Consider the following 16,887-nt stretch of genomic DNA (forward strand, 5'->3'; position numbering starts at 1 on the left):
TATTTCAATATATTTCATATATTAAACCTTTCTATATTTCTTTAAATTTTATTTCGTTCGGATAATCGATTAATACAAACAACGTAGTACCTGATTACAATATGTACCATGCGGACTTATTTCTAACTTAAATAATTCGTTAACACATTAAAGTTTGCGAATATTACATCAAATAATATAATAACAGATCATTAACTATCAACTACTATGGTATACAACGCTTGATAAATGCCATTATGTCTTACGTCATTGACTTTGAAAAATCGTCAATTGTATTCCTCTTATAATTATTAGGAAAAAATTATATATACGCATATACTGATTAAAAGATAACGAGAACACAAGCTGACTTGCACATTCTGTAGATAAATGCTTATAAATTTGTTTGCTTTTGCAATCAAAGTGGGCTTTGCCATAGCAGTTGAAGAATATAGAAATCGTTGAATTGTATTAAATTCGATATAAGTTACATTAGGACGTAATTCATATATAGCATGCATTCACATATATTCACAATTCTTTGACGTCTTTACTATCTTATTAATTTGTCCAATTGTAACATTAAATATACAAACTGAATAAGACATTATTCTTTAATGCCGCAACATTTCACGATGTTATAGCTAAAAAACACATAAACACTATATTATTAAGGCATTGTCCATTTTAAAGAAAAACACTCCATTGCAAATTTTCGTAGTACGGATATATCATACATCACTCATTACACAAAAGCATATGTTTAATTCGAAAACAGTTTTTTCTCAAATATATTAATAAGATTTCATATACGATATCAAATGTCAATATTCTTAGACGAATAATTAAATATCGATCACATTGCAGTGACTGAATTTGCTAATGACTGGTAACCCTACTATCCACAGTGGCAAGTGTAATGTGGAATGTGATAATTTACATAAATATCTTAACGCAATAATATTCTTATTAAATTTTTTTATAATTATTTTTTTCCTATTCTTTATTTGGTTTTCTTCGTCGTGGTCCTTCACCACTGATCAGTGGTGTTTCCTGCAAAAATCATATGCGTACTTGTACTTAACAAAGCATTTATAATAAAAAAAAGCATCTATATCGAAAAGTTTAAGACTCTATAAATTACAGTTCTCACTGTTAAAATGCTTAAAAATGTATTACCTTATCACTTTCTATTACTTCCTCTGTTCCAGTCTCTTTCTCTGCATCTATTTCTTCTATAATAGGTTTTTGCTCAGCAAGATCAATATTCAAAGATTCTAAATTTTCATTTTCTACAGCCTCATCAAAATCATCGGCCATTCCTAAAGGCCTTTCATCTTCATCTTTAAAATCTGTTTTGTCCTAAAATGTTGAAAACAATATATTACATTTTGGTCATTTGTAAGTATTTTGCATTTGTATAATAGTATTAACAATAAGTAAATAGCACTACATGCTGAATAAGGACTTGTATTCTACTATACTTATAAAGCAACTAATATTTAAATCATTTTACTTTCTAATTGGATATTATACCTCAGAAAAGCAGCAAAAATACATTAGCAATACTACTGGTATTGCAGTTAGCAATATATATACTGCCCATATCCATGGATGATCCGCGGTAAATATTGCGATCCGATTCCATATGCTCGACTGTATCAGATAATCATAAAATTCTATACATTATAAGCATATACAGTGATTTCTAATTATATGCTAATTGATACATTACAATCAAATTTGATTTCAAGTGATATTAATTAAATAGCATACATAATTGTAATACACATGTTATAAAGTATACAAATTCTAAATCGAAATGAAGCTATTACTGGTCTTTAAACAATGAATAAGTCTTTTCATTACTAAGGAGCGAGTGAGGATTATATATATAATACAAAATTAACATTACAACTTAAAAGTAAAAGATAAAAATAAATGTTATATTAAATCTAATGCATTTAATGTAAAATAAATATTACAAAAAATATTTGCATAATATACAAGATTAGTATACATTATGCATTTGTATATATTTATTATGTTGCCAAGCAAGTACTTTCAACATTTTATTCAATTTTTTATTTTTCGTCTACGCGAATGTACCTCACGAGCTCGTTTGCATAGATACCAGATGTAAGCTACAATTGGTATCGCGCAATATAAGAAATACAATGCCCACCATCCTGGCTTATAATTCATCGCCCTCATCATTCGACCCCACAAAGAATCCTGCATGTTATAATTTGCATGCTAAAGAGTTAATTATCTTCAAAAGTCAATTTTTAAACTTAATTTACACAATTATGCTTATGTCCATATATCATGTTTCATGTATATTTTCTATTGTGAAAATTCATTGTGAGGCATGTTAGAAAGAATAAGAAATTTTGTTAAATTGCGAATGAAAGGATACTCACGTTTTCCTTAGCAATTTTAATACGTCGAATTTCAAAGGAATCATCTGACCATTTCTTCGCAATTTTCTCATCATCTGTTATAATTATATTGTCGAAATATATGTCTGGAGACATTGACCACAGCTCAAAACCAATAGCGTTCTAAAATATTTCAGCGCATTACATATTATATTTTTCTAAATAAGTATTTGTTTGTAAAAGGCATTCTGCTTTTTTTACATACAATTGGTAACATTTTGAACGGATGCTCATCATTAAAATAATCAGGATTGTGTACAAGTCTAGGCTTCCATTTTCCCTTGTAATTAGGATTGTTAACCAGCGGCGCCAACCACTTTCCTTTATATCGTGGATTCTTCTTCATTTTTTGCTTATACGGTCCGCAACCAGGAACATCTGCGCATTTCGGATTTGGTACTTCCGGAGCCTCCCATTCTCCATCCATCTCGACGTCCCAGTCATCGGGCTTAACCGAATCTGGATTTGGTATCATGGGCGGCTCGTCCTCGAGCCATCCCTCTGGCATAACATCCTCCTCATCGACTATTTGCGCCGGAGCATCTTCATCCCAGTCATCAGGCTTTTCCGCCAATGGATCGGGAATCTTTTCTCGATCATCCCAATCCTCAGGTTGTTTATCGTCGGGATCTTCTATTTCTAAAGGTGGATTTACAGGAGGTGCAAAATCATCCAATAACGAGCCTGTATTGTGGAGCTTATTATCTACTTTGATTACATAAGTATTATCAGGCCGTACGATCAGAGTATACAAATGTGGGTTCTTATCCTTGAAATAGTCTTCTAGTCGATCCTTTGATTTCTTACAGTGTTTCTCTGTAATTGTACCGTTCAGTGGATTTTTATGTCGAAATATAAAATGAAGCTGAAAATTAAAAGATATAAACATGAATTCGGCGATTCCGACATATGATTTTTGTAAGCAGATGTTGCAGTTTCACATTTAATATGATTTTAATTTGTCAACTAATTCGATGCGTTAATTTTGTGATGAGATTTGTCATCTTAATGTAATTTAAATGCTTGTTGTTATAGATTCTAAGTTTTGTACTCAGGAAGACCTTTGATTAAAGGTCGAAACGTTTATTCATTTATTTTGGCTTTTGTTTTGTTTTTGGTTCACAACACCCAGCATGACTCTTTAGCTTGTCTTGCTTTATTTGAATTGATATAAACATGAATTTCAAATACATCGGATATATTTATATGACATATTTAAACTAAGGCAAAATAAAGCACGCATGCTAATACCTTATGATCCTGTCCACATTTATCAGGCCCAAACATTATTGTATACGGTGTTTTATCTTGAAACTGTTTCAAGTCTCCATATTTATCATCTAACGTGAGCAACTTAAGGTAGGCACCACCACATTCCTGTCCCTCTTGAAAATTAACTTCATACTGTACAACCAAGGGCTTGTCTTCAAAGTAAAATGGTTTAGTTAATAAAGTAGAAACGGCAGCATGTCTAGCTTTGCTCTTAAGCACTAATCCTAGATCTCCATCTTCACCGTGTTTCTTAGGTTCCTCAATAGACCAAATTCCTAATAAATAACAAAAAGTTGGACATGTAAAAAGAACATTTTTAATTAATTCTACACAGAAGAAATCTAATGACTTGAAAGCAGTTATAAAAATTTCGTATTAACCATCATATTTAGCAATATCCTCGTCGATATCGTCCTTCTTCGCTTCCGACAACACCCATGAATTCGTAAATCTCTCCTCGCTGTCAAAGTGCTCCGCTAAGTAAACGAAATCGGAAGGTTCTGGACTTTTGTAAGCCGGCTTCTGTAACGCTTCATTGACACTGCTGTCCTCATCCGCATTTAAAATACTACAACACGCACTCAGGCAAATCAACACGACGCATGCCACGATTCTTGCCATTTCATATTCCTGAAACGAGGGGAAGCGAAATGAGAGTAACGCCTTCGCTTAATCCATTAATTCACTTAAGCGCAACCGTGTGACTCGAAGCGTGTTACAAAATGAACCTAACGAAAAGAGAGAGACCGAGAGGTTCACAAAATACGTAAGAGAAAGACAATTGGTCCTTAAGGCGATTAAAATTACGTCTCCGAAAACGACGCACTCGAGAGACGGTGCGAGCAAGTCATGCGAAACTTAACCTCGAACTTGTACACATACACACACATAGGCATTGTGAGCGCGGCGTGACGCGTCACTTGTTCAGTTAAATTAGCCCGGCGGTTATCGAAGGAGAAAAATCGTCTTACCGGTGGTGTGAGAGGAAGTCAAATCACCGAATCTTCGGACGGCGTGAAAGCGGCGAGACCGGGAGAGATACGCGTCACTCGATTATTTAATAACGATAATTTAATCTGTCAACGTTAAGAGCGACCCTGCGACGCGTTCCTGAGAGGAGCGGTGCCCTCCGGAAGTCGCCGGCGAGATCACGTTAATTGGGGCAGTGGCCCTGGTCGAGATCCCTCGCACCCGCTCGTCGGCCTGCGACACGTCCACGCGCACATCCAACTCCAACGACACAGTACTGCACGGTACGACGTTGAGCGCGTCGAACGTGTTTTCGTCAGCGACACGTTGAGCCCGAGTGATAGGTCCATATCAGTTGTGTTCGCGCAGCTGCACCTAATTGCACCTTCTGCACTCTGCCGCCTCGCTCCTTCTCCCACACAGCACGACGAACATACGTCCGTTTCCGTTTTATTTGCACCGAGCACATGCGACAGTCGACGCGACGCGTATACCTTGAAGTTGGTGGAATACCGAGTCGGACGTCTTGGCGCCCGCGTTCAAATTCAACGATCGAAAATAAGGATAACGATACTAGAAATAGATCCAAAAAGTGATTAATATGTTCACTCCTGATATTATATGAATATTTTCTGAAAAGTAAATATTATTTACTTCAATATTTTGAATTATTGGGATTATAACTTTTAAACGTAATAAAGTTTATATTTTATGCATAATTCACAGTAAGTTTTTAACAAAAACACTATTCATAGAACATTTTCATATTTCACGAATATTGAAATAATATACCATAAATATTATATAAAGTGAGCAAATAACATTAATGGTCTTCTTTTTAACTGAACTTTTTGCACTTCTTGCATCTTTCCTTCCTTTATTTTTGCATCGGAAAGAAAAGAAGAAAATACGAACCCTGTACGAGTTCAGACAAAAACATATATCAGATGTTTGACAATTGCATCGAAAACAATTGCAAATGTTTAGGTACTTGTGCATCATAACGTGATGCGTTCAACAATTACATCGTTAAAAACAATAGGAACATTGAGGATTTCAATCTACCAGCAAGACAAAAAAAGATATATTTTTTTACATACAATTCCTATAAATTCTTTAATTACAACACTGTTCCATCTCCCCTTGCACCGGAAATATTAATAAATAAATGCGATATCTGTAGCGTACTCTGGGATTAACGCTTTGGTCGAATTCACGCTCAGTGGTTACATTAATTGAAGAACAAAATATTTTACAGTTTATGTAGTCTTCAAGGAAGAATGTGAAGAATATCTTGCGATTGTCCTTATTACCATAAGAGTGCTGAAAATGATTCCAACATTAGTATATTTGACTCGCAACGTGCAAAATTTCTGATGCAAGGGGCATCTAGTTACCTTACGAGAGCGATTAATCCGGGTGGCATTATCTTCCCACTGTTATAAAATCGATAACCCATCATGCCTCCAAGGACTACACTGGTCCCCAGGAAGACCCCAATGTTGGTCGGATCCTGGGAGACCTGGTAAGCACCAACACCCAGAGCCGAGCCAAAAATAAGACCTGCGGCCAGTGAAATCACGGAATCTGGAAAATTTGAAAAAAAAATCATTAACCCAAAGTTTCTCCAGTGATGTGTTCGGAAACGTCCAACGAGAGCCTGCTTTCCCCCATGTCATTTTACCTTTGTTGTAACCGAAGATTAAACAAGAGTAAAACGATTGCAACCAAAGTTAAACAAAGATAAAATGATTGTAATAGAAAATTAAACAAGGATAAAGTGATCGTAGTCAAGGATAAACAAGGGTAAAAAGATTGTAATTGAATGTTAAACGAGGATAAAATGATGCTTGTGGGCGACGTTTCTGAACATAGCCTTAAATCGAGCCGATATCGGCAAGGATCAAACGCGCAAGAAGGAAGAGTCAATTTTCGAACTCACTCGATCTCACGTAACCTGTCACCCCGCCGGCAGCCACCATAGTGGCGTACGCAAATGCGGTGAAGTCAAGCGGCATTTTCGGGAAAAATAAAAATAAAAAAATCGCCTCGAGCCTCTTGTGTGTGCCGTGTGACGTCTGTTTATGTAATTACTGGATGATAAGCAGGAGATAACGATTTCCTTCCGTGTCACGGTGTCAAACTCCGTTGTTGCACTTATTACGTAGAAATTACGCGGGATGACAAACTTCTAAAAGAAGCTTTTCCCTACTTTGCCCGTTCCGTCCATAGTGGGAGGAATTCACCTCTCGATAATTACCTCGACGAGGTTCCAATTGCAATAAATAACGTCCGTACGCTCATATATTACGTAGATCGACGATAATTAGTAATTAGTGAGTGATCGGTGACAACGCGTGACTTTTTGCGGTCATTCCAATGCTGCCACCCACCGCTCGTCAGCCAATCACGTCCCGCGACATTTAAGTCGGATTTCGAATGATGCGCACGTGCGTCAACGATAACGAAATTGCAGACACGTTCAAGCGATTGCGTAACGTTGTTCTAGCGCGCGATGGCTCAATTTCCTTCGCAAACGTTTTTTTCCCTTTCATTATTATGCAAATTATAGACTAAACTTAATTACAAGTCGAGATAAAAATTGTTTACCACATTTGCGAAAATAAAGAGTGCACGATATTTACGGAAAATGGAAAAAAGAAAGACGTATATATAACTTTGGTTTTCATTTTGTGCGATTTTCATTCAAACGACGTTCTCAGTTATTTATTTTTTTTTTAGAAATTTGATGGAGAGGATGCAACGACGCATTATCACAACGGAAATTTGCGATACGCTCATTGCCAAATTCAAACGAAGACAAAAAATTCGAAGCGGCGTTTGCGCACGAGTTTGCGCGTAAAGAATTGTTTCGTAGTTTTAAAAATTGCGCGGCAAACTTTTTTTTGTGGAGCCACCCTCTACATCGCGGCTTTTAAAACAAAAGGTGCATCGAGATGCATCTTCTTCCGGACGGGCTCTTCATTTATATTAGGTAAATTTTTTAATTCATCGATTGATCAGTCGTATTATGCGGAATGTAGCTTTTTCACAAAGCAAAGTTGCATTTGCGCGTAATGCAACTGATCAATCAATAAATTGGAAAAAAATCTCGTTTCTTATCGGAGAATTGATACATCACGGAGAGCTGTCTCACGGCAACAAGTTCGCGCGATCCAATGCTCCTCGTTCCTTCTCGGAGAATATCTTTGACTCGGCAGGAAATCTAAGAAGTTAAAGAACGTGATGAGATCGAAGGGAGGTGGGGGGAAATGAGAAAGATCGAGGGGGATTGTGTTTCAGGTTAGCGGGGAGTAAACCAGTAAACTCGTCAACATACATCCGTCAACGCTCGCAGGGAATGCGACTTGTGTGACTCGCGATTCTTTTTAACGCGAACGAATTGAATAGTCACGATCGATGACATCATTTTAACGTCGATATAAGCGTATAAATGCACGCGGAGCCCGTCGTTAGTTCGGACTTGTCGTGAGAATCCCGGTCACTCGATATGCTCTCGCACACTTTGCTCGTCAACACCGGTAACGTACTTTCCTTGAGCGAGGCAAGGCAGAAGGCGAGTCAGAATTCCACGGATGAGGTCAGTTGACAGGTTATTACGTAACATTGCGCCCCTCGTAGCATGACGTGTGAAGTGTACGTTTCACTGTCATCGCGCGACAACGAGCAACTTATCGGCCCTTGAGGCCGAGGTTATGTTGCGGCACCTTCGTCAAGGTTGCCTCTTTGTCACGAGATCTGTTCTGTTTAGCTGAACTTCCTGTGTGACTCACACTTTTTCTCTTTGTCTCTCCAACGTGAAAAGAAAAAGTGGACAGATGAATTCATTTATACGTGAAGTTCTGAACGGAGCAAACCTAATTTATTGGTCTGTTTCAGTTGATCGAGACGCTGAAGATTGTCCTGAACGATGCACAATGCAAGGGGGATGACGCAACAGTTGTATGTATATGATTTTTTTGCGATTCAATAACGATTGGAAGTATTTTTCTCTGAGCGATTAACAAGTTTTCTGTTATTATAATTGTAGATTAGTGGAAAGAGGGACACAAGTTTACAAGATGAAGATAGAAAAGACTTAAAGATCACTGTAAAAATATTTATCTCGTCTCCTGATGTTAGTTCGTTGAAGGAGGCGTTAGATCAAGGTACGTTAGTCATAAATATATTTTTATATATTCCTATAATGATGTATCTTATATTTCACAGCATTTGAAGCATTATGTACAAACACCATAGAATCTTTAGTAATAGCTTACAAAAGTGCCGAGAGTCCAGAAGATATGCTATTATCGTTAAAAAAGATATGGTCTGTGGTGGAAGAATACGTAAAAATTGATAAATTATGCAGCGTTGGATTGAGTGACATCAACACAAACACTTTTATTGAATTGTTCCAGTGGGCTGACGTAAGAATAAGTTAAACAAAATGTGTACTCTTTTTCAGTCTATTCTTGTTCTCATTATGATGTTTGATCATAATGATAATTGATTTGTTACAGATAAAACCAAACATTGTACAGATTAATTTAGCTACATGTTGTGTGGTGCCACCAGCATTGCAGGAATTCACCAAGGAAAATGATATTCAGCTGCTAACGCATAGTGATCCCAGTCGTAAGTATTTTTCAAGTAAAATTGGCAGTTAAGGCTCAAATGCAATAAATGGAAAAAGAAACAGTTTAACATGTTGAATAAAGAAGACAAAATGTTTCTTATTCAATATTGAATTGTTTTTTATTCCCTGTTCATCAATTTGTTTGTTGTATCTGTGATTTTAAGCATAGCATTTATTCTATTTTTCGGTATTCCTTTTTGTAGAGATTCTTCCCCAAGAAGTGTTAGAGAACATATTTGGTACTTCTGTCTATTTGCAGTGGCTGATAAGATATCAAATTCACCTCAAATGTCGTGGAATTTTATCGTCAAAAGGATACTTACTACGCATTAATAAGTCAAATGTTAAATCTTAACGTCAGTAGTATTACTAAAAATGATTTCTATTCCTAGTATTTCTATTTGTTGCTGCACAAGTTAATATTTTAAAGTTACATATCTCTATATTAACATGTTTTACATTATCTAAATTTAAATTTCTTTGAGTAAAATTTCAATTAAAAAAATGGAGTGATTATCAATTAACTCAAGTTTTAGTGCATTTCAGTAATTTTTCATTCATATGGAGTGAATTCTTTTACTCTGTGAAGTGAAATGAATGGTTTCACTTGTAATTATAAAAAATAAATCTGATATGTCTATGTCATAATTGGAAATAATGTAACACTAAGAAAGAAGATTGCTCGACGCGAGTTGCACTTGTTTGTCGTCGTGCTATCATAATGATATGATTTTCTTTACGTTAACATAAGTTTACTGTTACGTATGAATTTAAATTTAAGATCTGTAGAGTGAATTTGTTTATAACGATGGAATAAAAGATTCTGTAAGAAAAAATGAAAAATTTATTCAATTAGAGTGAATTTTTTACTTTTTCTTAAAGTAAGTTTTTATGTTGACGTATTACTCTAATAAAATAAAATATTTACTATGAACGAATGAAAATTACTTTTTCATTGGAAGTAAACATTCATTCTTATAAAAAGTGCAATTTCAATCTGTTCTTAGTGGTAGTATTTTCATTATTGATTAGAGTGAATTTTCACTCATTTTGAGTGAGACTTTATTCAAAGAAATTTAGAGAACACTTTTTAATTTATGATTAAATTTTTTTAACATTGTATATAATTTTACTTAAGGCTTTAATAGCACTACGTTATGCATTTTACTTTTATTGACTAGCTCTTACACTAGTAGTTTTTGTATAAATTTTGTATACATTTTTATAGCATAGCGTACGTAGACACGCATTTTTTTAGCTTCACAATAACTTTCTCAATAGTTTAACTGTTGTAAACTATTTGAGAAATAAATCAATGCAATTTCATGAAAAGGAAAAGAATATGAAGATGTTATTTTCACAAGATCCGACGATATATTTTATCCTTGAATTAAAAAAAGAAATTTTTTTAGTATTATGTCATTGCCGTTCGATATTTATTTCTTTCCACGTGCGAAAGTTTTATCGTTCTCGAGCAACTCGCAGCCCTTGCTAGCAGTAGCCGATCTTACGAACGGTGGTGACATCGAAGGAGATCCTTTTGTGTATATATGCGTGTATGTGTACGCGTATCCTCGTTGTATCGTTGTCGTCGTCGTCGTCGTCGTCGTCGGTCGGCCCCGATATATGCGCTTCGTTTTTTCCCTTTGCCACTACTGCCTTGCACTGTTGCTTTCTCGGATCTTTCCCTTACCCGCCCGTTCTGCTATTCCGCTCTTCTCGTCCCGATCCCCGCTGCCGGGAGCCCTCTTTTGCGTTAAGCCGCCACCGCGTGGCACATACACACACACACACACACCACGGGAACGACAACGAAGCGAAGGGACTGGAGAACCTACGGAGGACCGCAAGGATAACGTAAACGCTGTCTCGCTATCCTTTCTTCCCTCTCCAGTGGCGGATTCAGAGGAGAAATGCGAAGAGAACAAAATTCTCTTAAAAATTTTGAAAGCAATGATAAACTTAATGTTAACACTCTGTACACGTGATGATTTTTCTTTGAATAACTGAAAGTACTGTAATTAATTATAATATTATATACAATCTTTTTAAAATAGACAAATACTTTCTAGAGATGTTAAAGTACAATATATGTGAGAGTTATTGAAGAACTTCTTTATACTTTTTAAAATAATGAAAATTAAATTTAAGGTGTGATTCAGCATGTGTAGAGAAGGCGCAGAACAATTGTGTGTACAGAGTGTTAATGTTGAGTTGCTAAACCATCATGTAACACATCGTTATTTTTACTTTTTATAATTGTACTCAGAAAAAAAATTTGTTGAAATACTAAAATACTTGATTCGATACGTTCAACTAAATATTAGGTTGATTCAGCAATTATTTGGTTGTACAAAAAAAAAGTTCAACAGGTTTATTCATGTCAGCCATTACATTTTTTTAATAAAAAATTAATTAAATCATTCCAACATTTAGTTGAACATTATTAGACTAAATATTTTAGTTTTTCGACCAATTTTTCTTGCAGTGCAATCGTACTCGAGGAATAAGTTATTGTTGTGAAATAATCAGTAACCTAGCAAATGAAAATGAATTCAAGTGAATTGAAAATTGCAATTTTTAGTTTACTTAAATTTATTCGAGTTCGTACTTAGAGTCCTGGACTCATATGAATCGAAATACGAAATGCGCTATTTATTATGTTGAATTCAGAATTTATATTATATTATTTTTAGATTCAAAATAGATTCGAAAAATCTAAAGTGCGAAATGAATTCATTTCTATATCCATTTTCGTTTGCTGGGGAGGTCGCGTGCGTAAAATTCGATTAAGTACGAGGACACCGAAGGGAGGAGCGCCAAAGGGCGCGTCTCATGAGGGCCTATTTAGCGAGATTCGCCACTGCCTTTTCCGCTCCCTCTTTCGTCCTTGTCGCCGGCACACCGCGTTCGTCATCTCACCCCCTTTGTCCCTCGTTCCGTACGCTCAACGGCAGCTCCTTCCTTCCTTCCTTCCGTCTTTTTCTCTCTTTCTTTCTCGGATACGCACGCACACCTGAGCGCGTATATATATTTGCTCTCTTTCTCTTTTTCTTTCTCTCATTCTCACAGCCGCTGCGTCGAGAAGCGGAGTATGCGAACCCCGCGATACTATGTTATGCCTGCGGATCGCGGGTCTGACATACTTTGTATGTTAATGCCACATAATGTCGGTTTTGTTCCTCTTTTCAACGTTTATTTGCTCGGCTCTCCTCCCGGCCCGGTCGCTTTTGTCGCGAACGGTGTGTGTGCGTATGGTGTGTGTGCGTATTCTCCGCCCTCTCTCCCTGCCCTCCTCCACGTGCCACGTTTCCCATTCCCCTGATATCACTCTCGTTCGATCCCGGAGGAGGAACGATGTTTGATAGTGACGATGTCTCGAGAGAGATTCAACTGCAGGTCGAGTTGCACATGGTTGCATCTCTAGAAATCGGGAGAATCGTAGGAAGGAGAGGGCGCAACTTTGAAGAAAAATTTGTTTTCAATGTTTTTTTTTTTTTTTTTTAAGTTGTCGGACGTAGAGGACTCGTCACCACGTGGTCCATTTTATTCTTTTTATTTAACGAGTCCGGAGTTCCTGTTGAATGGTGCACGTACGGCACGTAATAAATGCAGACGCGCGTTTATGCTGTAATATGTACGCGCGTTTACTGCCGCTTTGACAGATGATGCAACCGCGAGCGTCACGTCACGAGCGAGATGCACCTCGGAGGAAAATAAGGGTGGGATACGTGGCCACCGGTGACGAGGAGAGTGAAAGAACGGGGAGAGGAGGAAAAGCATCGTTGTACTATTGCGGGATCTGCCTTGCGCCAGTTCGAAGAAACGTTAATAACGCGATGAAAAACGGCGGATAGACGCGGCGAGAGAGAAACTTGGGGAGGGATGGGGGAGGAGAAATATCGAAAACAAATTATCGGTGGGACGCTCGCGAAGCTACGTATATCGATAGTAAATTAGCGTGGATAAGGCCTCGCGGCGCAACGTATAAACAACTAGTAATTAATGAAGCCGTTGCGAGGTGTCCGTAGAATACGATGATTAATGAGAGTACGTGACGTAACGCGAGTTACGTATGGCAACTCGCAGAACTCGGCGAAGTTTAAAAGACGAAGAGGGAGATAGATCTCTCTCTAGGGACGGGAGGATCGGCAGCAGCGGAGCAACGGCAACGGCAACTCGGCAGTAGCGAGTAAACGCAAAAGCACCCTCGCTCGGCCCCGCGCGATGCAAAGACGGGATATAAATAAGCGGCTGTCGTTTGCGGAAGCAGAAAACGGGCAAAAGGACAGAAATAAAGAAGAAGTCGAGGAAGAAAGGGAGCCAGCGACGGAGAAAGGAATAAATAAGTCGGAGGGGGAGAGGGGGGAGAGGGGGACGAACGCGGAGGAAAGAGGAAAAAGAGAGAGAGAGAGAGAGGAGAGTCGGCAGCACCGGCAGCGGGCCCGACTCTCAAGTCCCTTGTCGCTTCGCTCGACCAACGTCCCGATCTACTACTTTCGCGGTATACGACCGTCCTTTCGCATTGGAGAGCTTTTATTTCCGCCGTGTGCGAGAGCTGGCAGGTGTAGCCGCGTCTCGTTATCCGAGGAGCCCACCCTTCTTTCTCTCTCTTTCTTCTCTCTCTCTCTCTCTCTCTTCTTCGGATCATACATTGTCATAGATAATGATCTGACCGAATAAATGACGAATGAATTCTCTGTCTCATTCCTATATGTCACAAATTAAATTAATATAGAATATTATAGTTAGAGCTAGGTAACGCGAAGCTACCTCGATCGGTTTCCGCTTAAAAGTCAGACCGATTTATTTGCCTCGACTTAATTGGACATTTCAGGATGAGTCTAGTCGACAAAAAAAAATCCTTTCCCGAGATTCGTGCCGCAGAATCGAAAGACAGAGAGGAAGATAAAGAGAGAGAGAGAGGGGGAGGGAGAGAAAAAGAGCGTTGAAACTGCTAAAGACAGGACACCCTGTATACTACGTGCATACGCGTACACGGCGGCTGCGAACGGAGGACGGCGCGCGGAACAGAACAGAACAGAACGGAACGGAACGGAATTGAAAGAGGAACGGAGCACACGGCGAACGGCGGCGCGTAGAAGGAACGGAGCGCAGCGGAGAAGCGCGAGCTGACTGCGGCAGGGGCGCAGCATGTTTATTGGCGCATCTCTCAGTCTTAAATCTTTATGTTGTCTCCGCGACGACGGGGTCCGCTCCGACCATTCCCCCTGGCCGTCCCATCGGCGCGTCGGAGAGAGACGGAGAATCCGAGAGGAGCACCGGCTCCTCGAAAGAGAGACGAGAAGGTAGGAACCTCGACGCGTTTGGAAGAATGAGAGAGAGCGAACGAGAGAGGGAGAGAGAGGAGGCGTTCGCCGGGGCACACAGGGAGAGATATATCTTCCCAGGGAGAGTTGCGGTCGCGAAATCGAGTCAAGAGAGTCGGACAAACCGACGACCGTAGGCGCGCATCCACCGCATTACGCACACAGAAGCCATGATTTTAACGTGTCTCGAGAAACGGCCGCGTGTCGCCCGGTTGCGCCGAGTCGAGGGGGGAAATAGAATCCTCCCTCTTCCTTTCTCTCTCTCTCTCTCTCTCTCTCTCTTCCTCCTTCGATGCCAAAGAGCGTACGCATGAAGATAGACGAGGAATTATTAATGGTCGGTTGTCGCGAATATGCGCGGGAAAAGCGACGAGAGGCGTCCGGTGTCAAGTCGCTTCGATATATAATTCCGCATCTCGTTCGATTATTATACGTCATTTGCAGAATCGACGCGATTACGTTCGCGTCGTCCGTTTGGTCTCACGGTCGTTGTTCTTCCGAATCCGGAAGTATTTAGAGAATCTTTGACGTTAATTTTTCCGCAAAGAAAGAGAAGCGCGATTGCATTCTAGTGATAAGATCGCGATTCCTTCGAAGAGTAGTCTCGAACGCGACCGCGCGACAATCGAGATATCGCTGCCGCCCCTCGATCACCCGCACGTCGATTCGTCCGTCCGTCCGTCCGTCCGTCCGTCAGTCAGTCGACGATCGCGCTCGCGCTCCGCATTCTGCTGCATCCGCTCTGGAAACGAGATCGCCGGCACGTTCGAACCCTGCAACGTCCCGTCGCGCGCGGACTTCGACGTCGTCGTCATCGTTCGCCGTCGTCAAGGTAAACGCCGACGGTAGGAAGAATGGAACGACACGGACGGCGGCAATCAGCGGCGACGTTATCAGCAACGACGGTGAGTTTAATGGCTCCGCGCGTATATCGCTTATCGGATCGCGTCATTTAGCTAATTGAACGGCGATCGGCCGATTGGCAGCCGTCGCTCTCGAACGATCACGCGGGGAAAAAGTGTAGGATAACGCGAGCGAGTCTCGGATGGTCTCGATTTTATTTGCCATTGTCGGAATCGTCACGCGGCCGCGCGCCGAATTCGTAATGGCGCCCCGAATACGTTTTCGCGATCATGAATTTAACTTGGTTAATTTGCGAGAGGTGGCGCCACCGAAACGTGCGTAGGCGCCTGGCGTAGTCTCGGTTTGAGAAATTCGGCTCGGGATGGCGATACGAATGATGTGTATGCAATTTCGGTGAACGGTTTACATAATTTCTATTGCATATTCAGTTTCAAATGTATCGTCGAAAGTATTCTATAAGTAATAAAAGAGGATCCTGAGAAACGGAGTCCATCGATACAGGGTTCAATGCGTTTACGCGTAAAATAATCTACGTTGCGTGTATGCAATGCGCAAACAATATCATCTAACCTATAATCAGCAAACGAAAATGAATTCAAATGTATTGAAAATTACAATTCATTTATAGATTATCGTTTATATAAATGACGTGCAAATCAATTTACTTAGTTTACATTGTAAATACGTAATATAAATTATTTATATTTTACGATCAATCCTGATTAATATTATACGGCAGGAAATAAGCCGACATGTAATTTTTGCTTTTAATTAGATGATTACTTTTGTAAGACTATTTGTGCAAGATATTACAAAAGATTCATATATTTCAAATATTTCTTAATAAATATTTTCTTAATAAATATTTTTATTAAAGGAAAAAATACGAGAAATATATGCTATTAAAGTGTTAAATCATTCTTCAACATATAATCTGCACAATCAATCTTTACTTATCTTTCTACATTCCCATTTTATTTTTCAGATTTTCTAATACCGTCGAGGAGATTTGGATAATAATTTTCGCGCTTCGAACGTGCGTAACAATCAGCGGGACATACATCATGAGAGGTACGTGTATCAGATACAATTTCAATTGGCGAGAGGGGGGACATTCCGCAGGAATTTTCGGTATATTCCCGGGACGATGGCGGGACGGTAGAACGGTAGGTCGTCCCTGACGATCCCTAAGTGAAATATCATCGGCAATCATTCACGCGAGATCCTTATCGCGCGGCTAGCGTGATCCCTGACCCCGCCGAACTCGGGAGCAGTTTTATATGCGGGCCCCCGTGGCGCGTGAATAAGTCGCGCCGCGTCGTGGGTGCCAGGGCCTGGGTGCTGCACGTGGAGGAGTGTCGTCCGTACGGATCCTGCGAGCCAGGATCGCGCG

General features: G+C 39.5%; 4 protein-coding genes across 6 annotated transcripts in view; 2 read left to right on the top strand and 2 right to left on the bottom strand.

Annotated features, from left to right (window-relative positions):
- Positions 1 to 32: 32 nt before the first annotated feature.
- Positions 33 to 5,006, bottom strand: LOC105199110 (calnexin). The gene is made up of 8 exons (XM_011166068.3): positions 4,664 to 5,006; positions 4,073 to 4,322; positions 3,672 to 3,967; positions 2,626 to 3,285; positions 2,403 to 2,543; positions 1,516 to 1,635; positions 1,159 to 1,341; positions 33 to 1,032 (listed from the first exon to the last, which is right to left on the bottom strand). The coding sequence occupies exons 2-8, from the start codon at positions 4,311 to 4,313 to the stop codon at positions 976 to 978; spliced, it is 1,698 nt and encodes a 565-aa protein (XP_011164370.1). The 5' UTR covers positions 4,314 to 4,322; positions 4,664 to 5,006; the 3' UTR covers positions 33 to 975.
- Positions 5,007 to 5,723: 717 nt separating this feature from the next.
- LOC105199112 (transmembrane protein 14C) lies at positions 5,724 to 6,961 on the bottom strand. The gene is made up of 3 exons (XM_011166069.3): positions 6,604 to 6,961; positions 6,059 to 6,248; positions 5,724 to 5,984 (listed from the first exon to the last, which is right to left on the bottom strand). The coding sequence occupies exons 1-3, from the start codon at positions 6,677 to 6,679 to the stop codon at positions 5,921 to 5,923; spliced, it is 330 nt and encodes a 109-aa protein (XP_011164371.1). The 5' UTR covers positions 6,680 to 6,961; the 3' UTR covers positions 5,724 to 5,920.
- An 824-nt stretch (positions 6,962 to 7,785) lies between these two features.
- On the top strand, positions 7,786 to 10,641 carry LOC105199113 (glutamate--cysteine ligase regulatory subunit). Its single transcript, XM_011166070.3, has 6 exons — positions 7,786 to 8,262; positions 8,562 to 8,624; positions 8,713 to 8,830; positions 8,892 to 9,091; positions 9,185 to 9,299; positions 9,504 to 10,641. The coding sequence occupies exons 1-6, from the start codon at positions 8,173 to 8,175 to the stop codon at positions 9,653 to 9,655; spliced, it is 738 nt and encodes a 245-aa protein (XP_011164372.1). The 5' UTR covers positions 7,786 to 8,172; the 3' UTR covers positions 9,656 to 10,641.
- A 4,666-nt stretch (positions 10,642 to 15,307) lies between these two features.
- The window catches only part of LOC105199114 (putative transcription factor SOX-15), a 54,080-nt gene continuing 52,500 nt past the window's right edge, over positions 15,308 to 16,887 (top strand). For 2 of the 3 annotated variants that reach the window (XM_026133040.2, XM_026133043.2), the window contains exons 1-2: positions 15,308 to 15,535; positions 16,480 to 16,565. The gene's annotated coding sequence lies outside the window, so the exon portion shown is untranslated. Of the gene's footprint in view, positions 15,536 to 15,882; positions 16,096 to 16,479; positions 16,566 to 16,887 lie in introns of those variants that run through there. The other variant, XM_026133042.2, reaches the window with a different exon arrangement.

This window comes from Solenopsis invicta, chromosome 2 (assembly GCF_016802725.1).
Source record: "Solenopsis invicta isolate M01_SB chromosome 2, UNIL_Sinv_3.0, whole genome shotgun sequence".
Classification (NCBI taxonomy): Eukaryota; Metazoa; Arthropoda; class Insecta; order Hymenoptera; family Formicidae; genus Solenopsis; species Solenopsis invicta.